General features: G+C 44.8%; 1 protein-coding gene across 9 annotated transcripts in view; it reads left to right on the top strand.

Moving 5' to 3' along the window:
- UNC79 (unc-79 homolog, NALCN channel complex subunit) overlaps positions 1-26,041 on the top strand; it is a 243,657-nt gene that overhangs the window by 159,523 nt on the left and 58,093 nt on the right. For 4 of the 9 annotated variants that reach the window (XM_084793187.1, XM_084793186.1, XM_084793180.1 and 1 more), the window contains 8 exons: positions 1,049-1,335; positions 4,600-4,782; positions 5,473-5,635; positions 8,163-8,312; positions 8,937-10,130; positions 15,856-15,963; positions 19,303-19,419; positions 21,926-22,009. In XM_084793187.1, coding sequence (XP_084649313.1) covers positions 1,049-1,335; positions 4,600-4,782; positions 5,473-5,635; positions 8,163-8,312; positions 8,937-10,130; positions 15,856-15,963; positions 19,303-19,419; positions 21,926-22,009 — 2,286 coding nt within the window. The remainder of the gene's footprint in view (positions 1-1,048; positions 1,336-4,599; positions 4,783-5,472; positions 5,636-8,162; positions 8,313-8,936; positions 10,131-15,855; positions 15,964-19,302; positions 19,420-21,925; positions 22,010-26,041) is intronic. The other 5 variants (XM_084793188.1, XM_084793183.1, XM_084793181.1 and 2 more) reach the window with 4 other exon arrangements.

Below are 26,041 nucleotides of genomic sequence, written 5' to 3'. Positions count from 1 at the left end.
CTCAGCAGGTTGGTTTTTTTGTTTTGTTTTGTTTGTTTTCTTTTTGTATGAAGAGATAGATGAGGACACTCTGGTGTCCAGCTCTAAGCTATGACCCAAAAACTTCAATTTTAATTTAATTTAGAAATTATAATGTTGTTTGTCAAAAGGACAGGCAGCAGAGTGCTTAGACTAAACCCCCAAATATAAATAAATACGAAACAACTAATGAGACTCACCCACACTGACCACAAATAGTGGGGGAGAATGGGGTGGGGTGGGGTGGGGCAGGCTAGAAGACTGGGGTGCCACTCCGGTGTAATCCATAGCTTAAGAGGAAGCAAAGGACTAGGGTGTTTTTTCTTCCATGTGAACTCTCAGCTCATCTTCATGTGGTATGTTTTTATGTTTCTGAGAGCTTATGTCTCTCTCTCTCTCTCTCTCTCTCTCTCTCTCTCTCTCTCTCTCTGTCACTCCTTCCTCTCTGTGTCTCTCATTACACACTGCAGGGCTTATCATTGGCCATTTATAATTCAGACAGTGCACTCCACTGAACCTTCCAACATTTGGAAAAAAAATATTATTCTGCCCTGGCTGACTCACGAACATAATTGAATTGAGACAATAATTTAAATAAAATCCCCAGTGGATCCTTTTATGCTTGGTGAAATTTAGCCTCTTATTTCTGGGGTTGATCTTGCAAGCATATTGTACAAACTGGGCAGAGCCTCTCTCTTCTAGTCACCGAGGATACGGCTTCACTGCTGTGTTAAGAACTGCCAAGTGCAAGGTGCTTGTCTGACACTCTGGAGACAGTGTTGCTGTGTAGTTCCTCAGCTTTTGTGTCACTCCTGAGTAAATGATGACAAGAATAGCTTCCGTTCTGGGGATGACACTTTGCTTAGGAGCCATATTGTGCCTTTTGGTTTCTCATCTGGACACAGACCTTTAAGTACACAGTAGAAGAAGAAAGGACGGTGGTTTGTCAGTGTCAGGTGACAGCTTAGTGTGAAGTCACTTGAGGAGGTGGGGGAGGGGCGTAGCTGCACACTGACTGTGTTCCTTACAGGGCAACAGTCTCCCGAGAATGACAACACCATCAAGGACTTGCTCCCAGAAGATGCTGGAATTGACCACCAGACAGTTCACCAGCTAATTACAGTGCTCATGAAGTTCATGGCCAAGGATGAAAGCAGCGCCGAGTCAGACATCAGCAGCGCAAAGGCCTTCAACACCGTGAAGAGGCACCTCTACGTCTTGCTTGGCTACGACCAACAGGAAGGCTGCTTCATGATTGCACCCCAAAAGATGCGCCTGTCAACATGCTTTAATGCATTTATTGCAGGAATCGCCCAAGTAAGTGTAACGATGCTTTTAGGCGTCTTGTTATTTATTTATTTATTTTTAATAGAAACCAGGCATTCCATTCCATTTAGGTGCTTAGTGTAAAAGTTTGTTGAGATTACTTGGTATTAGGCAGCAGTCTGTAAAGGGGAATATAAAGATGGATTAGGATTTAGTAACTTTGCATTATAAAGAAAATGTTTGCAAAATATATGTAATGCAATACTGAACTACTTTAAGTGTACAATGGCACTAAGATAGCTCAGCCGGGTACATGCCTGTGAGCAAGCACAAGGACCTGAGTTCAAGTCCTCAGTGCCCAAGCCAGACATGGGTGGTGTGCATCTGTGACCCAGCACTGGGGCAGTGGAGACACAGAAGTTCCTGGATCACACTGGCCACCCAGCCTTGCTAACTGGTGAGCTCCAGGTTCAATGAGAGACGCCGCTGTCTAAAAGAATAAAGTGGAGAAGGGCTGAGGAAGGTGCCTGATATTGTCTGTGGCCTCGTTCTGCACACATTTACACACGCACTCAGGGTTGTGCTCACAAACACATACACACATACGTCCCATGCACTCACACATACAGAAAATGTTCACAAATATGTCCACACACATACACCCTGTGTTCTCATACACTTATAAGAAAGAATAGAGGGAAACACTCAAAAACATGTAAAGCTATATATTCCATGCACTTATACAGACCCCAAACATATACACACATGTTTGTAACTAGCCATATTTTTTAAAGCTTACTTTGACAACTTTTTTCTTTTTTTTTTCTTTTTTCTTTTTTCTTTTTTCTTTCTTTTTTTTTTTTTTTTGAGTGCCATGACACTTATGTGAAAGTCAGAGGACAACCTGCTGGATTGATTTCTCTCATTCTACCATGTGGTTTCCAAGAATTCAACTTAAGTTATCAGGCTTGGCAGCAAGCACCCTTACCAACTGAGCCATCTCACTGGCCTGACATAGTTTTTATAATAAAATTATATAATTGCTGGTGGGAATGCAAACTAGTACAGCCACTTTGGAAATCTATCTGGGTGCTATCTCAGAAAACTGGAAATAGGGCTTCCGCAAGACCCAGCTATTCCACTCCTTGGAATATACCCAAAAGATGCTCCAGCACACAACAAGAAAATTTGCTCAACCATGTTCATAGCAGCCTTATTCATAATAGCCAGAACATGGAAACAGCCTAAGTGTCCATCAGTAGAAGAATGGATAAAGAAACTGTGGTACATATACACTATGGAATACTACTCAGCTATTAAAAACAAGGAATTCCCAAAATTTGTGGACAAATGGATTGAGCTAGAAATGATCATAATGAGTGAGTTAACCCAGAATCAGAAAGACTCAAATGGTATATACTCACTTATATCTGCATACTAGCCCAAGGGGCATGTCCCATGAAAGTCTTCACTAACCAGGAAACTGGGACAGAGGGGAGGACATCCTATTGGGACTCTAGATGAGAGAAGCATGGGAGAATAGCAAAGTAGAAGGATCCAGAGGGTCCTAGAAACCTACAAGTAGAACATTATGATAGGCAGATTTGGGCCCAGGGGTCCTGCTCAAACTATGGCACCAGCCGAGGACAATACAGGCCGTAAACTTCAAACCCCTACCCAGACCTAGCCAATGGACAGGACATTCTCCACACTGGAGGGGAGAGTGGAGTCTGACTTTCACACGTACTCTGGTGCCTCATATTTGACCACATCCCCTGAATGGGGAGACCTGGTGGCACTCTGCTACCAAGAAGAGACTTGATACCCTATGAGCATATACAGGGGGAGGAAGTCCCCCTCAGTCATAGTCATAGGGGAGGGGAGTAAGGGGAAAGTGGGAGAGAGGAAGGAATGGGATGATACAAGGGAGGGGATAACCATTGAGATGTAATATGAATAAATTAATAAAATAAAATAAAATAAAATTATATAGCCAGAAGTGGTAGACCTTTAATCCCAGCACTCTGGGTGCAGATGCAGGTGGTTCTTTCACTATAAGCTAGCTGGGTCTTTAGAGTGACTACTCTGTAGTATTCCAGAATACTTGATGTACACAGAGAAAACCTGTCTCAAAACAGCAAACAACAAACAAGTATATATAAGGTGGGCTAAATGACACATGCCTATAATCCCAGCACTTAGGAGGCAAAGGTAGGATAGTTACCTGCAGGCTAGCCTGGGCTACATGAGATCTGTCTCAAAAAATAAAAATTAAAAAATAAAGTATATACAACATTATATATACTATACTAATATACATATAACTTTTAAAAACCAAATTAATCATTATGAAGTTTGTATCATAGTGATAAGGTTATACCATCTTCTGTTTCATGGCTACAAAGTATTCTTTTATACAAATAAGATTTTTTTATTTTGCTTATTTTTTGGTTTATTGATACAGAATCCCACATTGCAACCTAATATCCAGTATGTAGAGCAGGCTAGCTTCTCATCCTGCTGTCTCACCCTTTTGAGTGTTGGGATTCTAGGCATGAACCGCCATACCCAAGCACAAATAACATTTAATTAATTGTTGAACGTGGAGCTAATTTTCAATTTGGTGCAACAAAGCCATTCTGAATGTCGTTGTACAAACACTTGAGAACACTGGTCTAATTGTTTCCTTCAGGTCCACTTGGGTGCTGGGACAGAGGACAAATACTTAGTTCTGAATGCGCTTTGTTAAATTGCTGTTCTAGAAGCTTAGACCACTTTCTGCTCTTGGCAGATTTGCCCAAACAATGCCCTTGCCCTTGATAGTTCATGCAAGTGTTTACATTCATCTAGACAAGCTTAGTCCTAGTTAGCCGCTGTGATGGGTATAGGTACCATATTTCTTGGACTATACGATGCACCTGACCATAAGACGTACCCTGTTTTTAGAGCAGTAAAAGAAGAAAAACAGTAAAAATAGCAATCAGACCATAAAGCATACCCTAATCCTCTCCCTCTGCCCCCCCCCATTTTGGGGGAGTAGGAAGTGCATCTTCTGTTCCAAAAAATACTTTATTTTAATGGATGTGACTTGGTTTTCAACACATAATGAAGTAAATAAATAATTAGATACAAACTATTAATTTATAAGTATTAAAACTTAGTGTGAGCTTGAACGCCTCCCCTTCATGTACGTGTTCTATTCCTACTGGTACTTTGTGAGGTGCCTCTGTGTGTGCTGCGGCTGCTCGATCCCCACCCCCTACTTCTGGCCATTTATGGTTTTTTCTTTCAGTTGCTAATATTCTTCTATTTCAGGTTATGGACTATAACATTAACTTGGGCAAACACCTTCTCCCGCTTGTGGTTCAGGTGCTCAAGTACTGCTCCTGCCCTCAGCTGCGGCATTCCTTCCAACAGCCGCCTCGCTGCTCCCTCTGGTCCCTAAAGCCTCACATCAGGCAGATGTGGCTGAAGGCCTTGCTCGTCATCCTGTACAAGGTGAGTGGCCGCGCTCCCACTGCCGGCATGGAGGGGTTCCTAGGGAGCACAGTGCGAGCAGGGCACCCAACATATTAGGACTCTAAGGGATAAAAACTTTTTTTTTAAAGTTATTTATTTATTATGTATACAATGTTTTACCTGCATATACAACTGTAGGCCAGAAGAGGGCACCATATCTCACTAAAGATGGTTGTGAGCCAACATGTGGTTGCTGGGAGTTGAACTCAGGACCTTTGGAAGGCCAGGCAGTGGTCTCAACCGCTGAGCCATCTCTCCAGCCCATCTAAGGGATAAAAACTTGACCTTCAGAAGAAATGCAGTCAGCGCTGAGAAGCCAAGAGTTATGTGGGTGAAAAAGAAACAGGAGGCAATGCCAGGGTTGGTTTTCAAAAATAACCGCTAACACAGTCTCATGGTTTCATCTCAGTATGGATTACTTTTCAGAACACAAAGATGATAATTAACATTATATTTATCAGCTATCAATGCCAGTGGTCTTTAAGGCATCTGCTGTGATGTAGCCTGTGTGGCTGACAGTGGTTTGGTGCAAGGAGAGACAGGGACAAGCTCATGACCAGAGGCTATGTTGTTACTTCTGGTGTGAGAAACACCAGGAAATGATCCGGTAAGATAGATGGGAAAGCTTATCCTTGGAAATAACCACTGTGCTCTCTCCCTGCTGGACAGTATCCATACAGAGACTGTGATGTCAGCAAGACCCTGCTGCACCTGATTCACATAACGGTCAATACGCTCAATGCGCAGTACCATAGCTGCAAGCCCCACGCCACCGCGGGACCTTTGTACAGTGACAACAGCAACATAAGCAGATACAGCGAGAAAGAAAAAGGTACTTCTCATGACAGATTTCTGTCCCGAACTTAGCCGGGATTCGCCGTGCACTTTTCGGACAGCGGTCTTTACGTTCTCTGAGGAGGTAGAGAAGCACCCCATATATTCTCACGAAGCAAAAACCATCACTTCCTATTTGGTGAATTTGTCAACTCTCTTAGGAGAGAGTTGGTTTCACATTTGGACTGAGTGTGTAGGAGAAACAGTCAGCATGCTTCTGAAATCCAAAATAATAATAATAATAATAATAATAATAATAATAATAATAATAATAATAATAATAATAAATGTTAGCTATGCCATTTTCTGCCATCTGATTAAGGAGGAGCTATTATAGCCTTCCATTACATGCTAGAAACATCCGTGTTCGGGCTGTGACCTGTCTGGCTTGGCAGTCAGTGGAATCATCAACTCAGTGTCTCTAGTTTGCCCTTGACCTTCATGCCCACAGATTTTGAATTCAGTCTCAATTTCTGAAGTGCCTTTTCCGAGCCTCATTATTCAGTATGAAGTGATTGAAGGCACTGGGAGTGAAGAAAATTCTGTGTGCCAGTGTAAATGATTTTCAGTGTTGATGCCTTTTCCATCGGTAGCTTTTCCTCAAAGGCAACAGTCGAATGCGATGCTAAGTTGAGTGAAATTACAGGGGAAAGATGAAGAACCGAGGTTTGTATCTTTGATAAATGTCTCAGTGTAACTAGAATTATAAATAGTGACGTCATCGACTCCCATCCTGGGAGAAAACCAAGTGCCTGATGACCTTGTAGCATTAAAGCAGTCTGAACTGGACTGGAAGGTTAGGGGGGCCGCTTCAAGAAAGAGCTTGGCTAGTGGCCAGTGATCTGTTGTTTGTTGCTGAGAAGACCAAGGGTGCTGGGCTGTCTTTAGAGGAAGTTGAGGACCAGCTAGGAATTTTGCTACCTACCATTCAGATTCCTCCAGAAGAGTGTGCTGTTCGTCAGCTGAGGTCTCTGGAATATTCTGTAGATTCATTTAAACGATGGGTGTTCAGAGTCCACACAGGCCAACCCCAGATGACTTCCTGGGTGAGAAGCGACTGTTGCCCTCTCATCTCTGTCCTGCAGCAAAACACATTTTGGGAATTATTCCAAAGCTATGCAATATGAGTCACGATTGCTTGGAAAACTAGTTTTCAAAAGAGATCTTTTTCTTTTTCTAAAAAAGAAATGAAGTGGGTCATTTTGCTGCATTTCCCCAGAACCACAGCGATTTGGTGGAACAGGTCTCATCTTTAAGTTCACAGGGAGCTTTATATCTGTTTAATTGTTAATGCTTTTTATCTGATTAAAAAGATTTCTAAGCTTCCCACCGGTTAAAATGTACTGTTTCGGGTCATTCCCCATAAGACTCCTGGGTGTTAAGGCGGGATTGGTCTTTTAAACTTTAGGACTGACATTTCCCCAGACTCAAGAAACCTAGACTCATTGTTGTCGTCACCCCTGGGTTGCTTCTTGTCACATGTAGGTATCTATAAAACTCAAACACTACCCTTTCAGAGATGCTCAAGTCACGGTAGCTCATCGCACGTACTGGGCTGTGAAGCACATTTCTCTGGTCTTTCTCTCACTGTTGTTATGTGCCTCGTCCTTTCAAAGGGATGAGAGTAGAAACTTTGGGAAATAAACTTTAGGGTTTGTAGCACAGTGATTCTTTCTTCATTTACATGCCGCTTAGATTGCTTGGACTTAAAAGCAGCCAACCAGGGAGGGAAAGGATCTCTAAGCTTAGTAGACATTAAACAGCCAGCTGGTCTATGAAGCCCAGCATCACCAGAGCCAAAGGGTTTTTTTTCTTTCTTTCTAGGTTCCATAAAATCTATTACAGATACACAATAATGCCTCAGAGAAGAAGAGTGTTATTATAATAGGGAGAGATGTGATTTTTCTGTTTTATTTTCTTTTGTTTACTCTTTCAGTCTATAATCATCTGTGGAGCTTTTGAGATGACAAGTGGCTTTTCTAAGCCTTTTCTGTGTGCTGTGTCTTTCATTACCAAATGTAGAGTACAGTATTTTGCATTCACAGAGTATAAGGTGTGTGTACTGTTAGGCTGTGTCTATGCCAGTGCCCAGATCCCAAGAAGGCATATTTTAGAAAGGTCAAGGCTCACTCATGCTAATTTTTTCTTTGTCAAATTAGCCTAAAACTAACAGGCACGTTCAGCCAGTGTCCAGACTGGATACACGGCTGGCATCTGCATACCTTTTGATTTTAAGTGTAATGGGGACACTCCCCAAGGAAGACTTTCATGAGTGACTGAGATGCTTCTCATGGTGCTGTCCAGTCTTCAGAAGATGATGAGCAGCTTTGTAACAGGTTGCTCGGTTCGGGTCTGGAGGATCCAGATGGAGCACAGCCCCACAGCTGGCTTAGCCGGTGCAGAAACCACATAGACCCCTCCAGAGTGCTCCCTCCAGAGTGCTCCCTCCACTGAATGCTCGTGTAGACACAGCCTAAGAGAGAGTAACCTCCTAAGTGTAATTTTGACTTTCTCTCCCCAATTAGAAGAAGATAGTGTTTTTGACGAATCTGATATTCATGAGACACCTACTGGACCCTGCAATAAAGAGTCTCAAACTTTTTTTGCAAGATTGAAAAGGATAGGCGGCAGCAAAATGGTGAAATACCAGCCAGTTGGGATGAATGTCCAGAGAAGTATGAATTTTTCCTCTTAGTAGTTTTATGCAGAAATGTTGTACTCTACCGTTTATTTGGGGTGAAATCTTAATTTTATTATGTTATTACATATTTTGATATTGTTGATTTATATATATGTATGCACCAACAGTATATATATATACATCCATTTATATATATACGTGAGTTGACAGATATGTCATTAATGTCATGATTGTCTTCAAGGGCCATCGCTTGATTTGATTTCTTGCAAAATGTTTGCTTCTCTTCCACACAATTTGAATACATGTTCCTAGATCTACCTCAGCCAAAAAACAAAAAAACAAAACAAAACAAACAACACCCAAAAACAAACAAACAAACCCTCTCTTTATGTCTAATGAATTATCAGGGCTGAGGAGCTACTTCAGTGCGTGACTTTGGGAAATTTGATCTTAAACCACGACTTGGGTGTCTCTCGTACCCAAGTTTTCCAGTCTTTGAAATCAGAAAGAATCTTAACAAAAACCATGGCCAGAAAGTCAGCTTTCCCTTCTGGTAGAGCTGGGACTCTAATTTGTGCCAATTGTGTACCCAAGTATGAGGGGAAAAAAATGATAAACTCACCAAGGAAATAGTACTAGCTCTTTCTGTTTTAATCAGGTGAAATAGAACTGGCCGAATATAGAGAGACGGGTGCGTTGCAAGACAGCGTTCTACACTGTGTGAGAGAAGAAAGCATTCAGAAAAAAAAGCTACGCTCTTTAAAACAAAAATCTCTTGATATAGGGAATGCAGACTCCCTCTTGTTTACATTAGATGAGCACCGCAGAAAGTCCTGCATAGACCGCTGTGACACAGAAAAGCCTCCGGCTCAAGCTGCTCATAGCACACAACGGCAAAACGACCACCACGGGCGCTCTAGACAGAACTCCGCCACGAGGCCGGACAGCGCTGAACTCCCCAAGAATCCAGCGACTGAAGGTTTTCAAGAGACGCGAAGGCCCATGATACCAGAGGTTAGGTTGAACTGCATGGAAGTGAGAGTTGACTCCCCGGGAAAGCCTGCTCCTAAGGAGGATTTAGATCTGATCGATCTATCCTCAGACTCAACCTCTGGGCCAGAAAAACGCTCTATACTCTCAACATCCGACAGTGACTCTCTTGTATTTGAGCCCCTCCCACCTCTCAGAATAGTAGAAAGTGATGAAGAAGAAGAGATGATGGACCAAGGGAATGATGGCCCCTTGGGTAAAAATGCTGCCTCCTCGCCCTCCATCCCCAGCCTAAGCATAACTCCTCTTGTGCAGGTGAGTGTAGAGGACTGTTCCAAAGACTTTTCTTCTAAGGACTCAGGAAATCACCAGTCGGCAAGCAATGAAGACTCTACCGTCACAGCTCTGGATGACCTCACGGACTCTGAAGAGCTGTCAAAGTCAGAGGAGCTGAGAGAGTTTTCCTCTGGCAGCCCGCTAACGCTTAAGCAAAAACGAGACCTCCTTCAGAAGTCATCCGCCATCCCGGAGATGTCAGTGGACTATAGCCCCGACCCCGGGCCGGCTGAAGAAAAGTCAGGGCAGACGCCAACATCAGGGGCCAAAACTGTGCTCCTCAAAGTTCCCGAAGATGCCGAGAATCCTTCAGAAGCCGAGAAGCCCAACACCAGTGCTGAGTCTGACACAGATCAGAACCCTGAAAGGAAGGCGGAGGAGGATGGAGCCGAGGAATCCGAATTTAAGATTCAGATCATCCCCAGGCAGAGGAAGCAGAGGAAGATTGCCGTCAGCGCTATCCAGAGAGAGTACCTGGATGTCTCCTTCAACATTCTAGACAAACTGGGTGAACAGAGGGATCCAGGTAAGCCTGTATCTCTTATCTCAGACCTTCTGGTTCGTGCATCTTCCTTGGTAATGTTTTGACACAAAACATGCACCAAAGTGGAAATCTTATAATGTCAGGGCTGACATTATAACTGCTTCATAACCACTCGGAATCCATCCTCCTCACCACAGTGTGCTGGATTCGGATGAGGCTGTGGCAGCTCCATCAGTGTTTTGTGTTCATTGTTTCTGATTTTTACCATCAATCTTTACTATTCTGGGTAATAAAAGAGGCAGTTGGATAATTGATACCTGGGTATTTTGAAACCAAGTCATCAATTTGGCTTCCCTTTTCCCCTCTCTTGTTAGAATTTGCTTTTTGTTTCTGTGCTAAAACACCGCTCAAATACAACCCAAGAAAAAGTTTATTTTGTCTTAAACTTCCAGGTCAAAATCCCTCATGGAAGGAAGCCAGGGCCATAATACAAGGGAGGCCGGAGGCTGAAGTAGAGACCGTGGAGAGGCTTACAGAGTCAATGCCTCCTTTCAGCTACCTTTGTTAGATAGGCCAGGCCCACCTTCCTCAGGGTGGCACCGCCCAGAGTGGGCAGAGTCTTCCTCCATCAATTAACAATTACGAAGATGCTCTCACAGGCATATCCACAGGCCAGTCTGATGCAGGCAATTCTTAAGTTGCTATGTAATTGGTAATCCCTCTTCCTGGGTATGTAAGGTAAAGTTGGCAACCAAAATTAGCCATCACCGCCCCCCACCCCCGGTTATGGTAGTGAACTATGTAGTCCAAATGCAAAATGAATAAACTGATCACATAACCCTTCAGGGGCTACAGCAGTGTAGACACTGACTACAAACACCAGAAACCCCAAGTTACCACTTATAATCTGGACCCTGATCCACAGGCTCCACCTGAAGGGTGGAGAGCTTCCAGTGTCATTCTTTCTCTGAGGGGCCATTTCTAAGATGTTTTTTTCAAAAGTGGCCTTCAGATGCTCACCTCACTCGTTTCAGACTCACCTCCTGTCGTGTTTTAACACTGATGGGAGTGCTTCCTCCTTCTTTTCTGATTAATGATGGTGATTTAAAGGACTCGAGAAAAATGAGGTTGGCTAGCTACAGTTTTTTTCAGGCTACTTAGAAACCAGAGACATGCGCCACTGGGCTTGGTCCAGGGGTTAGGGCTTATTCTCGCTCACCACGGCCCCTCTCAGTTCATTACCACCCCCTGGCTCTTTGGCTCATCAAAGGATTATCTTCCTGGCATAATCCTTACCATTCAGCATTGAGTGTTGATGACTTCTGATGCTCTAGCTTCTCAGTTCCGTGCACTGGCTTTCTTCGATAATTCCTGTGTATAGATAAAATGTGACCGGCCAGCTTCCTGCTGCCACCATCAAGCCGTGCATCCCCCACCATGATGCACTCCATCCCCCTGGAACCATGAGGATTCAGGTACTCAGCTCTGTAATCATCTCGCTCATGTGTTGACTAACATCAACTACAACCTTCCCAAGATTTCAACTATATCTACTTTTTTTTACTACCAGCCCCCCCCTCACACACACACACACACACACACACACACACACACACACACACACACCCCTGGCCAGTACTTATTGATGCTACTTACTGTCTTTTCGTATCCTTATTTCACAGCTTTCCTTCGCACCCTAAGTGCAAGTCCACCAGTGTAACTCGCCCCTGCCATACCCTCTCTGGCATCTCCTTTTCCGAGCATGCCTGGATGACTACCTCCCTAGTGAAATCAAACTCACCCCGCACCAGCACTTGCCCCTAGCCGATGAAACTTGTGTAGATGAAAATGGATAATGTGGACCCTGTCACTCTGAAATCATGGTGACAAACCTTTACTGGGAAGTTACCCACACAGTGTTTTCCAACCCACACTTCATTGTCCTGCTTGACTTTGCATAGCTACTTTCCTCCTCCGAGGTCAATGGCGCTCCTGTTGACATGACCAGCAGGAATTTCCATGCTTCGGCCCCATGCTTCCCACCTCTTCCTGCCTCCTCCTCTGGCATTTACATTTAAACACTGGGTTTCCTGTCAAGATCCTGGTCTCTTATCTACGCTGGGACACAGGCAACACTCTCCGCTCTTCGTCCTCCTTTTTTTTTTTTCCTTTTAAAGGACTCCTAACTTGAGCATGCAGACACAATCTTATTTTGCTCTTTATTTAAGAATAAGAAGGCTGGTAAAGGCAGCGCTTTACTTCACTTCTCTGCTGCTGTGATGGAAATGCTATGAACAAAAGCAACTTAAGGAAGAAAGAATGTCTTCTGCCTTGTGGTTCAGAGGGATGAGCCCATCGCGGTGGGGCGGGGGTGGGGCATGAATGGCGTGGCAGCGGAGCAGCAGGAAGATGCCTGGTCATTGTTATCTATACACAGGCACCGGGCCCCACCTCCTAAAGGTTCCACAGCCCCCGCCAGCCAGCACCACCAGCTAGGGAGCAAGTGATCAAACACACAGACCACCAACAATTACCCTGCTCTCCATTTTTCTTTCACGATATTCTTTTACCCGCCTCCCGCCCCCCCCAACATGCCTTGAAAGTTCTCTAGCACCCCAGTCCTCACGTCCTCTCACTTCATTTGTATTGCTCTCCCCACAGCTCCAATGGCCACACTGGCCTCTTGCCTGTTCTTGACTCCTTCCTCTAAGGCTCTTAGCTTTATACCTGCTGTTCTCTAAGTCCAAGACCCACTTGATGCACACTCTCACTTCCTCTAATTCTTTCATCCATCATCACCAGTCACCGGATAGGCCTCTCCTGGCCTCAGCCACCCTGCCCACGCCGGGCTGGCATGTTGGCTCTCTTTCTTCTCTGCTGACCTCTCAACGTGGAATAATTGACTCACTTTCACACGTGACTCCGCTCATCAGATCAAGTCCAAGTTCCATGAAGCGATCATTTTTTTTGTCTTAGCTGTTTTCCGATTATGTCCTAAGTGACTAAGAAAGGGGCTGGCACATATGGCTAGGAAGGAGTCCCTGAACTGTCTGCACACAGCTTGAGAAAACCTAGTGCAGATGTGTTGAAAACAAGTGGGCGGTTCTTTTCAAACATTTGCCTTAAACTGTATATAGATGAAAGGTTTCAGAAAATGATTGAGGGTTGAGAAAAGATTGCCTAGTCTAAAGAATTTGGGCAAACTAGGTGACATCAATAACTGCCACCCAGTACTGTTTCTTTAAGGCTAAAGATACATCCAAGATTTAAGTGCGCACATCCCAGACCCCAAAAGTCACAGTAGTCTTTCAGTGGATTCTTGAAAATTAACTTTACTTCCCTCATTTTATATTATTGATGGGCCATAGTAATGGCTGTAACACACATAGAAGGGAGGTAAATAAGGACAGAAGAGGTAATTTTGTTACCTTTCTAATTTTCCATTATAGAAAAGCAATACCTAACTCTTTTATCTTGATGACGAAAGTAACTTCAAATGACTGGTCACTATGAAGAGTGTTTGGGACACTTTATAGCAGTTATAATTTTTTGTTACCATGATGCTACTGGAGAGAGTTGCTGGAGCAGTGACTCAACAGCAAGAGTGCGTACTGCTCAGACAGAAGGCCTGAGTCTGAGTCTCAGCACCTGTATTGTGTGGCTTACAGCCACATGTAACTCCAGCTCCAGGGGAGCTAGTACCCTCTTCTGGTCTCTGGGGGTGGGTACCTATACATTCATCCATGTGTGCACTCAAACACACACACACACACACACACACACACACATGCTCTTAAAAAAATGAATCTAAAGAAAAAGAAAAAGAAAGGAAGAAAACCCAGGATTTATTACTGATGATTTGGCTCCGTTGGTAAACTCCTGCCATCCAAGCATGCTGAACTGAGTTTGGATAGCTGGCAGCCATGTAAAAGTCAAGCAAGGCAGTGTGCTGTCTGTGAGCCCGTGCTTGGGGGTTGGGGCAGGAGATAGACAAGGAGCTCCTTAGTCAGGCAGCCTAGCTGGATCTATGGGTTCCAGCTTCAGTGAGAGACCCTGCCTCAGAAAAAACAAGTAGAGAGTGAACAAGGAAGATACTCAACACCAAGCTCTGGCAGAGCTGCACACACACACAAGAGCACGCTCTGGCACACCTACACACACCACATGAGCATACTCTGGCACACCTGCATACACCTACATGAGCATGTTCTGGCATACCTGCACACACCCACATGGGCACACTCTGGCACACCTGCACACACCCACATGAGCACATACATACAGAACACACAGTTATAAATATGGCAACCATATCTATCAGAAAGACCTCTGAAGACGAAAAGCAGATGTCCCAAAGCCATTGCCCCCAACTTATTGTACTGGACACTGTTCTGGGACTTTTTATATCTGCCATCTTAACAGGTTTAATGGCCACCCAGTGTTGAGGAGCAGCATACATTAATTATACAATATTGTGGATTGTTCTTTGGCAAGAAGAAGCAGATGAAAAAGATGAGATGGTTTAGTTTGTAGTCATGGAAACCCACGTTGGCAACTCTGAGCCAGTGAGAGGCTCAGTGTATTCACTATACAGTGCTGTAGTCAAGAACTGTAGGTTTGACGCAGCAGTCCTTTCAGAATGTTCGAGAGGATGCTCTGCAGTTGCCTAGAACAGTGTGAGAGGCCTTATTCCCAGTGTTGATGTATTAATAAGACAACATTATATACGTCACACCAGAAAGGACATTCATTCAATAGGAATTTTTATGGGCACTAAAGCAGTGGTTTTTCAACCTGTGGGTCACAGCCCCTTTGAGTGGTGCATATCAGAGAGCCTGCAGAATCAGACGTTTACATTACAATTAAAATTTCTTTTTCGACACAGAGTTTCTCTGTGTAGCCTTGGTTGTCCTGGACTTGCTTTGTAGACCAGGCCAGCCTTGAACTCACAGCGATCCACCTGCCTCTGCCTCCCAAGTGTTGGGATTAAAGGCATGCGCCACCACCACCTGCACATTACAGTTCTTAACAGGAGAAAAGTTACAGTTATGATGTAGCAAAATAAAATAATTTTATGGTTAGGGATCACCACAACATGAGGGCCTGTATTAAAGGATCACAAGATTAGGAAGGTTGAGAACCACTGCTTGAAGGAAACTGAGACTCTCACTTAATACTGTTTATTTCATAGTAGACACAGGTCCTGCTCTTACATTTCTTCCAGTTTGGTAGTGTTAGTAAGTACATAGTAAGAGTACGGTGTGATGGAGCATTTGCTCTTAATTGTTTCCAAACCCATCACGCCTGACCACTTTTCTGGGGGAGGGAAACAGAGTCCTGGAAGCCTCCTTGGATGTGAAAGCTTCTATTGAAGATTGAGATCTAATGAAGACTAGGAAGCTTTTAGACAGAGGTGGAGATAGGTGGATAGAGAGAGCAGGATATTAGCCTATTTCCGGTATTAGATGAAAAGCAACAAACAGGGAAGAATCCCAAGTGCCTGGTTTAGAGCTAGCTAGCGCCGTGGGTGCCTCGAGCATTAGCTTGGTGGCTATGCAAGCGTCACTGTCTGAGGGACATAGCTGCACACTCATGAGCTGTGCAGCATCGGTTCTCTGCAGGACTCTGGAGCCTGCATGTATGTGATCTCGCTAATGGAATCGCTAAAATTGAAATGATCACGGAAGACAAGGGGGCAGAGACTCAGAAAGTCCCTTCACTGCTTTGTACCACAGCCCTTAACTTTAATCAGTCTTTCCATTTGTAGATCCCTCTGCTAAAGGACTTTCAACCTTGGAGATGCCACGGGAATCCTCCTCTGCCCCTACCTTGGAAGCAGCTGCACCTGAAACAAGCAGCCACTCGTCAATATCAAGTAAGCGGTCCTCAGGGACAGTCGGTCTCTGTGTATGTCAGCTTTGGGATGTGACCTATACATATTGCTTTCAATTTTGCTAACCCTCCTACTTTGAAAAATGCCACATTAGCTTCCTCAGTGATGCAGTGCTGTGTAGACAATGAAACTCTGGGGCCAGCGTGGCCTGCATTAGTTTATACCTCAAATGTTGGGTTAACCATGTGGGCACTGATAGTCTAAGAACCCTAATTTATTCAAGGATAAATATAAAATTTCGTCATTTAGTGATGCAAACATTACTACTAGCCTGAGCCATGCTCCTAGAACTCGTCATGTGACACATGTAAAGCTTTGTTCATGGCAAAAGCTAATCTGGGACTCATTGGTTTCATCTGAGTCACTTCTGTTATGGACACAGCTTTATCTGAGTTATCCTAAAATTAATGCGTCATGACCCTATAGAGTTGATTCAACGTGCTCCTCTTAGGCTGAAAAATAAAAATGGCCCAACATATTACAAAGTCCACACAGGGCCAGTACTCTGAAACTTTCCTCTGAAGCTTCAGTTCCATTGCTGCTCCATCAGGGTGGTCTCCTCAGCCCAGTGGAGTGAAGAGACTTTCAGTGAGGGAAGTGCTTTAAGGAATCAGTGATACAGACAAAAGCGTACTTTCTGGAAACCTTTGTCTCATGTCCTGATACATTTGTGCTTCATGTGGATGTTGCCTGAAAAGTTAGTGAGTTATCATTTGACCATCTTTTGAAAGGAGCATGGTCCCAAAAGCCAGATAAAGATAGTAATGAAAATGCTGGGCTGATTGTATGGAGAAGAATCATCAGCACTTCACCCATTTGTGCATTCTGTCCCTCAATATTCATTCCTCGTCCCATGAGTACCGGGTGGGGGCCAGGTACTGTGCCTGCCATCGGGGGCCAAAGGTGAACCAATAGGGTAAAGTCTTAATAGTGATCATAGGTACCACTTATTTGACTCTCCTTCTGTATCGACCCCATGATGGATGGCTCCTAAGCAGCACAATCTAGATCCCGTGGCAGAGGGAGGAGAAAGGCTGAGTGCTCGCCTAAGGTCACAGAGCCAAGTGATAGAGACAGAACCTGAGGCTTGGTCTATGTGATTTCCAAGTCAATACTAATTTACTATTCAACACTGTCTTTGAATAATTCTAAATCAACTGTAAGACTGTAAACATTATAATAAATCGTTTCCAAGTGACAGATATTTGGCCTTTGGTTGCAAAATAGAACGGCTAGTTCTAAAGCTAAGTGCTTTTTTTTTTTAATCATGAAGAATGTTCGATAACTTGACGATAATCACAGTTGCATGTTTTCTCTTCATTTACTTTCTCTTCATCTTTAAAAGCTAACAGACAATGAATTCCTCTTTAGAACTCTAAGTAGTATGATTTGAAATGGTCAAATGGTTAAACTGCTGTAATTCCAGCATTGAATGCACATGTCAGTCAGGATCCTGTCTGAATCTAGCCTTTTAATGGGGACTTTAGCTCATTCGTCCCACCTTTCCAGCCCTTACCATGAAAAGCATCATCATAGGATTTGTTGTTCTTGGAGGCATAGTGCCAGGAACCTCATCCACTGGGCTGTTTCCTCTCAGGGATTTGACTCTCTCCAAAGTCAGCTGAGAGACTTGGGGGTGTAGCTCAATGGTAGAGCCCTTGCCGAGCATGTGTGGAGCTCTGGGTTCTATTCTCAGTACTGAAAACCAAAACAAATCTAAGAATTGGCAAATTATCTCAACACTAGAGGTTTTACACCATTACTTGACTGAATCTACAAGATGATACTTATTTTTTATTTTTTTAGAAGTCTTTTAAAAGTTATCTGTCTTTAGCTGGGGATGTAGTTAAGCAGGAAGGTGGCTTGCCTCACATGTGCAAGGCCGTGGGTTCAAAACCCAGTACTGAAGAAAAAAATTTAAATATTTCTGCTTTTGAATTTCTCCTAAAACTTTTAAATTTTTACTTACTCACTTTTCAAGTGAGTTGCCAACTTACAAAGTTTACCGTAAATAAACAAATCAGTGGCATTTGATATTCAGTTGATTAGCTTTTCTACAAATTTAGTGACTATGGGCTCCAAGACACACAAATCCCACCACATGCCTGTCTTGTTCAAGTTCCCAGTTGACTGTTTTATTACTAAAACATGCTATGACCACCACAAATCAAACAGCATGCTGACCACACCAGAAGTGACGTCATAACAGATTTCACTTCCCGCCTAGTTGCTGCCCGTTATTGCTTGTGGAACCTCTGTATAGTGTCCAGGGTTGTCCAGGGGTTTTCTAGTGGACATTGGCCTATGCATTCTTTCTAGGGTGAGCAGTCCATCAGCTTTGGCTCCTGAACTTGCCCTTTCAAGTTATCCGGGTGGGGGAATGCAAATTGTCAGCATCCTCATGCTTGGGGTCAGGCCTGTAGCCATCTTGGTGAGGCAGAACGCTCACACGGCAGTGCTGCATAGGCACTGAGTGTCTCACACAGGAACAGGAGCTGAGGCGAGGGTGGCCTTAAGGCGGCAGGCAACTGGCAGTGTGATTTTATTGTTTCTGGTTTGGAAATACAACTTTCTATTGCTGAGAACCCACTTGGGGCTTTATTTCAGGACAAAAATGTTAGCAGTGTTTTCTAAGACAAAGAACACACTAGTGAAATGGTAGTTAATTCACGTTTTCCAAGTGATAGATGGCGGGATGAGGGTAGGGCAGTGTCTCAATTAGCTTGGAAATAGTGTAACATTCGAAGTCAGTATGTTTTGGCTTATTCCAGTTGTGTTTTGGTTCAGTTCAAAGTAGCATTGTTTCTTTGTGAATCCTTTTTAGGATGTGGGAGAGAATAAAAAGCCAACACAAATAATCATAGTGCACTGATTGGTAACTGAGTAAATATGTGTGGCCGGTGGATCAGCACTAAGGAGCACCCCCGTTGCCTGTACCACTGTACCAGAGACACCTCAAACGATGGAGGCTTTAGTTTTGTTTTTTTGTTTGTTTGTTTGTTTGTTTTTTTGGTTTTTCGAGACAGGGTCTCTCTGTGTAGCCTTGGCTGTCCTGGACTCGCTTTGTAGACCAGGCTGGCCTCGAACTCACAGCGATCCACCTGCCTCTGCCTCCTGAGTGCTGGGATTAAAGGCGTGTGCCACCACGCCCGGCCCTAGTTTTTTTTCACTTGGCTAGGAGAGTATAATTTACCGAAAATTACACATAGCCAACATAGATTCAGTTAAGATTCGTATGGATGTGTAGAGCCTGTGTGTGCGATGGGAAACGTACCCCCTAACGTACCCCCTAGTAATCATCTCCTAATTTCCTTCGTATAGCTCAGTATAGGCAGATGAAAAGGGGATCCCTGGGAGTTCTGACAATGAGCCAGTTAATGAAGCGGCAGCTGGAGCATCAGTCTAGCGCCCCCCATAACATCAGCAGCTGGGACACTGGTGGGTCAAGCTTTTTCTTCTTGTTTGCCTCTCAGATTAGCTAATGCCACTTTCACTATGTCCACTTCTTGTGTTCTTTGGTTAAAATAGCTATTTTAAAAAAAACAAAAAACAAACAAACAAACAAACAAACAAACAAAAAGGCTGGAGGTAAATAACATCTACTCAGATTTTCCAAGCGCTCTAGAGCAATGTGGTCTGTATCTAGACTGCTCCCTGCCTAGGCGTGTCCAACTCTTTCTTTCTTTCATACCCAGATTTCAGATCTCAGGTTCTCTGTCTGGGGAGGAGGGGGGTGAAGCTACGATTTTAATGGTACAAAGTTTTAAAAGCAACAGGTTATCAAATATCCTCTCATAAAATATTAAGTACTGATGTTGGTGACTAGTTAATAACAAATTTTGGCTAAGTGACAGCATGATCTGCAAGTGGGTTTGGGAATGAGTTGCATATATTAGCCATCAGGACACCAGGTTGTGGCCACCCGCCCCTGGATTCATAAGCCGGAACTGCAGCTAGCCTGGTGCCCAGCAGGAACTACTGCCATGGCACATCGGTTTTAAATATGCCTGCTTTGCATTTCCTAGCCCTTATCACGTCCTCCATGTGTGCTGCCTCCTCAGCTTGTAGCATTTCAGTGGTCCCCTTCGCAGTGCCTGCCTCGCCTTAGTTTTTTCTCCTTAAATTAAATGGGTCATTTGAGGTACAGGATTATAAACACGAAGGTACCTGGAAGTGCGCGTACACTGTGAAGATATAAGGGCTGATTACTGCGACACACTGTGGGGGCGCACTTGAGTAGCTTGTTATTATTTTCTGACTTCAACTATGGGATGATTTTTAATATTCTTAATTATGATGCCGAATCACAGTGCGCACAAAAACAAAAACAAAAAGATCTTGAGCCGTTCTTCAAATTATATGTATGTCCTCTCGTTTGTTGTTCTTCAAGAAGAGACCCACATCCCACACCCAACCCCGTATGGAACAGACAGCTTCCGTCGCCTGCACTTAGAAGAGTGTTAGGTCAGAGGCTTAGTGCTTTCTCCTCACTTAATGGCATGCAGGGATGAGCAAGGAGTAGCCAAGAGGCAACAGACAAGAGGGAGGTGGCAAAGACACTGGCTAGCCACCCCCAAGAACGTGTTTGGTTTGGGTGTTGTCTTCCCTCTCTGAACGTACCATGGAGGACCGTGCCTCCCTCTCCAGAGAGGAAGCTGTGTAGCTCCGAGAAGCTCAGGGAGCTCTCTAGCACTAAGTGCTCAGGTTGACTCGGGGACCCCAAAATCGTTTTACCACGCTATTGTGGTACAATCTGTGGCTTGGCCTGAGTCAGTCTAGATTCTGATTACAGCTACAACCTAGTTGGATTAAGTAGAGTAGTAACCATGTTAATTGACCTCAGTGTTATGGTACAAAACCCTACGTGAAGCCAAATCACCCATTTAGCCACATTTTTTTAAACTTTTCAGTCAGATTTAATGGTTCTCATCTATGAGGTTTCACACATAGTGGTTTCCATGTTGTCCGGATTTCTTTCAGTGAAGTTTCCAGGGGCTTTTTAAAAAATTTCCACCCCCCCCCCAGTAACTTTGTTCTCTAGTCTCTAAGTCCATTAATAAGTTTTATCTCACTTTTCTGTAGTTCGTTGTTTGCTTGGTTTTGTTTTGGACACAGGATCTTTCTTTGTTACCCAGGCTGGTCTTGAACTTCTGGGCTCAAGTGGTCTTTTTGCCTCAGCCTCCCACAGCTGAGCCTCCATTACACCTGGCTTCAGTGTCCTCACATTCACTCCCCGAGCCCAGCAGAAACGTCTGTGACTGTGTAGAATGACCCGAGGCGACATGTTACTTTTGAACCACAGACACTGATCTTCCACCAAGACACTAGCTTCCACCAAGAAAAACTATGGTCATTCAGACATACTGAGAAACACAGCTTAAGTTGGGTCATGGTAAATTTGCCTCAGCTCTTCTCCATTGTGCATATCTTCTGTGTGAACGAACGCTCCCTAAGGGCCCCTCCATTTCTGCTCCTTCTTCTTGTTCTCCTTCCCTCAGCCAAATATTTATCATTTTCTCTACCTGGTCCATGTGGGATTTTTTGTTTTGTTTTGTTTTGTTTTGTTTTGTTTTGTTTTTAATGACCATTACCCCAAAGTATCATTGACATATTTATTGATTTCCATAAAACATTTTTTTCATGGCCATGGCCTTGGCCCTTTTATTTCATATCAGAATTTGCACTCTTTTGAAATAGAGTGGGAATACAATTTTAAAAATTAGTTTTAAACACTCTACTATTTTCAGGTGCAGTTCATTTAACTGAGCGACAGGTTTGTAATAAGCCTTGAGTAACCCTCCCTCCCCACCCCAGATTTAATCTTTATGTTAATAAGGTAACCTTGACAAGAAATGGTCCCATGTGATGGTTTGCTGCATTGGTTGTGCTGTACCTTGTACCAAACTGACCACACTGAAGACTGAAACGCTCTCTTTGTCCACAGAACAGATACAGCCCGGGAAACGCCAGTGTAATGTGCCAACGTGCCTAAACCCTGACCTCGAGGGACAGCCATTGAGGACGAGAGGTTGGTTGAGTCCCAGAGTAAAACTGAAGGAGTGTCTATCTCTCAGGGATCCACACAGCACGTGCCCAACCTCTCCCTCAGCAGCTCCATATATTTCCAACCTGCAAAGCACCCGCTGGGCCAGGGAACGTTCGGCAGCTCATCCTTGAACATGACCAATGAAAACTCTGCCTTAGAGTGTCTTCCTAACACTTGGGGCCACATCTACTGTCTCTCCTCTAACACTTTAGACATTTGAAAGTAACTGCCCATGTCTTATCCCCCTTAACTGTTTCTAGACCAGACAGCCCTGAGCTCCTGAGCCTCCCTCCCAGGATGCATCAGGTTTTGATGTCACCCTATATTCTTTTCCTGGGCGGAGTTCAGATTGTCCCTGTTTTTTCCTAGAATGTTGGGACTGTGGATGAACAGCTTCCAAACAGAAAACAAAACCCAGTTCTGACCACATCTTGTGAGTAAATCTCCAGAATCAAGCAGACCTATGCTGCTAGGCTGAACCACTCTTCCAGTTTCCTATAACATAGGGGAAGCATTTGTGTCCAGCCGCCTGGATACCTCTTTGGTCATGGGTAGTACCTGAGTTGTTCCTAGTGAGACTGTGGACACATCTCCATGTCCCTTATGAGCTGATTTTTCTTTGCTCTGGTATAGTCATCTTAGTATTAGGCTAGTACGCTTATCAATGACCAAGAGTTGTGGAGAATTATATTTATGCTCTGTGCCTTTGCTGTCTCTGCTGAGTCTGCTTAGACGTCTGTGACACTGTGCCGCATCTTTATGGACGTCCTTTGTTAACAGCCCGCTTAGATCTCCCTGGGAAGGAACGCTAGCTCAGAAACAGCTGATAAATACGGTAGCAAAATTTGCATCCCTAACTGGGGTCTTAGGAAGGTGAAGACGTCTTTGGGGAGTGTTTGAAAGTCTTTGCTTCTCAGAAATACACTCTGTAAACTTCACCGGGGGGAAGTGGCCCAAAGTGTGGAAGCGTGAACTTCAACACTACTTCCCCCCTCAGACTACAGCCTGGCTTCCCGCGCGAGGCGTCCAAGACTCATTCTCATCTCTTCAGTGACCGTTCTCTCAGTTGTTGCTCTTCCTGAGGAGACGTCATGCATTTCTTTTTCAGGGCCAAGCTATGCACTTCTTGATGAGAAGTGGATCATTTAGCGATCATTGGCTTTCCGTCTGCTTGGAGAACTCGGATTAACAGTTACTACTTAGCAGAACATGCTGTTATTCCACACCGTCACTGTGGGAATCATCTTAGATGCTTCTTTTACACAGTTCCAGAGAATCTGTCCCACACTGGTGGCTTTCTTAATGGAGAACACAGTCCTGAATTCCCATATTTATTGTTTTAAGATATATGTATATATATGTATATATATACATACATATATATATAATATAAGATATGTGTGTGTGTTTGTGTCTGTGTGTATACACATGAATGCAGTTGCCTGTGGAGGCTGGAAAAGGATCCTGTCCGGTCCCTTGGAGCTGGAGTCAATGGCAGATGTGAGATGTTGGAACCCAAGCTTGGGTCCTCTGTCTGGAAGAGAAGGTTCTCTTAACTGCTGAGCCATCTTTCCAGACCTCATATTTACTGTCTATCATTGTATGTTGCTAAGATTCTGGCCTCAGGTTTCACTGAAAGGATTTAAACTCAAAGTTTTTAAACTTTCATATTGATTGAGTGAAGCAAAGCGAGTTATCAAATGAAACAGATAATGTTGCATTTATAAATGCTTAAGTTGAAAATGAAGTCTTTTTGCTTGAATGTTTATGATAACTTTCTTTTTTAACTTTTATTGGCTCCTTGTCAATTTCACATCAAGCACCTCAGTCCTACTCATCTCCCCTCCCCTCATATCCACCCTTGCAACTTCCTCCCGCAACAGAGAAAAAAAAAAGATCTTGTGGAAGCCATAGTGTGTCACAGTGTGTCCCGCAGGACACCCTTTTGTTCACACTTCTTTGCTTGTAAATGTTCATTGCAATGAGTCATTCATTGGTCTGGTACAAGGCCTCTGGCTTCAGCTGCTCTATCAATACTGGAACTTCACTGGGATCCCTCTCATATATCCTGTTATTGCCCTGTGTGTATCATGGAGATCTTGTAGTTTTGGATTTGCAGGACCAGCCCCTTCATGCACTCCAGCAGTTTACCAGTAGGGTACTGGAGTGGGCCAGTTCAAAGCCCTGGAGCTGGTCCTGAGAGTATCTGAGCTGGGCAGTCCACCAGTTCTCCATCTCTCACACACCCAGGGCCAGCTCACCAGCAACCCCTTCAACTAGAGCCAGCTCTACCCCTGCTGCCCAGGTGAGGTGCAGGGTCTGCTCTCCCAAGTGTTAAAGCTGGTGAGGGACATGCCCAGTTCTCCCACGCTCTCGTGACCTTGGGGCTAGCTCTCCCACCTGCAATAGATGGTGAGGAATGAGAGAGGGGAGCAGAGTATCTCTCCCTCATCTGTGCCACTGCCTAGCAGATGAGAGGCAGGGAAGGCTCTGCTGGGGCTTGGCTCACCTGCAACCCCCACATCCAGGGCCACCTCTACTGTGCTGCCCAGGTCAGGTGCAGAGCCTCCTCTCCTGAGTGCTGCAGCAGGTGAGGGGACGGGCCAGCTCTCCCACTCTGATGACCTCAGGAGCAGCTCTTCTGCCCACTGTAGGTGGTAAGGGATGAGATGGCTCATCTCTCCCTTGGCCGTGTCACCTCACAGGAGGCAAGTGGTGGGACCAGCTATCCCATGCTCATGCCCTTTGGACTTACTCACCTCCACCACTACCACAAGGGTCAGCTCTACTTTGTTGCCAAGGTGAGGTGCAGGGCTTGTTCTCCTGCTCTCATGACCCCAGGTCTCCTGCCTGCTGCAAGTGGTGATGGGGGCGGAGGAGAAGAATATCTCCCCTCATCCATGTCACTGTACAGGAGACGAGTGTTAGGGCCAGCTAGCCCATGCTTGGATCCTTGGGGCCAGCTCACCTGAGGCCAGCTCACCTGAAACTCTGTCGCTATCTGTCTCTCTGTGTCTCTGTCTGTCTCTGTGTCTTTGTTTCTGTGTGTGTGTGTGGGGGGGCATGCGCTTTCTCTTCTGAGTGCTGCAGCTGGCTGGGGCAGGGGCAGCTCTCCTGCTCTTATGTCTCCAGGGCCAGCTCTCCTATGACACCCAGGTAAAGGATGAGGCCAGTTCTGCAACAGCCCTCAGACATCAACATGTCCCTGGGTGCAGCTCAGATCAGGACGTCCACCTGGCCTTTGGTGGTAACTGACCCCAGCTGCAGGGCCACAGGCCCAAACATGGCTCCTAGTGGCAGCACAGGCAAGGACCCCAGCATGGTCCCAGGTGGCTACTCACATCAGGCTGGTCCTCACTACCCTGAGTCTCCAGTTCTGTCTCTCTTTGCTGTGCCCACATCCTTCTCTTTCTCTTTCTCTTCCATTTCCCCATTACTTACTTGCTCCTCTTAGTGGCACCTGGGGTCTCTGAGTGTCTGGGGTTGTTTTGGGAGTGGTTTTAGGAGTGCCATGCCCTGCACTGTGACACCAGAAAGGGGTCATCTTGGGCATGGTCTGCCCTCCAGGCCTGCCTGGTGCCGGCCTGGTGCTGGTCGCCTCGGGCTCACTGTTTTCAGGGAATGCTAGGCTACCACTAATTATTCCAGTGCTCATGGATTGGAACACTGAGCATAGCTCTCTATTCTCTGCCACCTACCGATGCACACATGACACAGCAGCCACACCCGCGAGGTCTCTAGGGGCAGCTGATAGTACTTTTCAAAGCAGAACACTAAACTGGTTTTCTAGCCCCAGTGCCCCTTCTGTGCATGTGTGTGAATTCTGGGGTCTCACCGCCTCGCCCCTTTGTTTACATGTGTCAAGTCTGGTGTCTTACTACTGCCTTCTCATAGTAGCCCACTTTGATGATGATATGCACCTGTGCATTAGGAACGTCATAGTGTGCATGCGACTACATTTAACATTAGGGAGCCCATCCTTAATCTTAGGTCCTGTTGGCCCACATGAAATTT

Source organism: Acomys minous (assembly GCF_964271855.1).
Source record: "Acomys minous genome assembly, chromosome: 8".
Classification (NCBI taxonomy): Eukaryota; Metazoa; Chordata; class Mammalia; order Rodentia; family Muridae; genus Acomys; species Acomys minous.
Note: the sequence above shows the minus strand (reverse complement) of the source record. Positions and strands in the feature narration are given on the sequence as shown.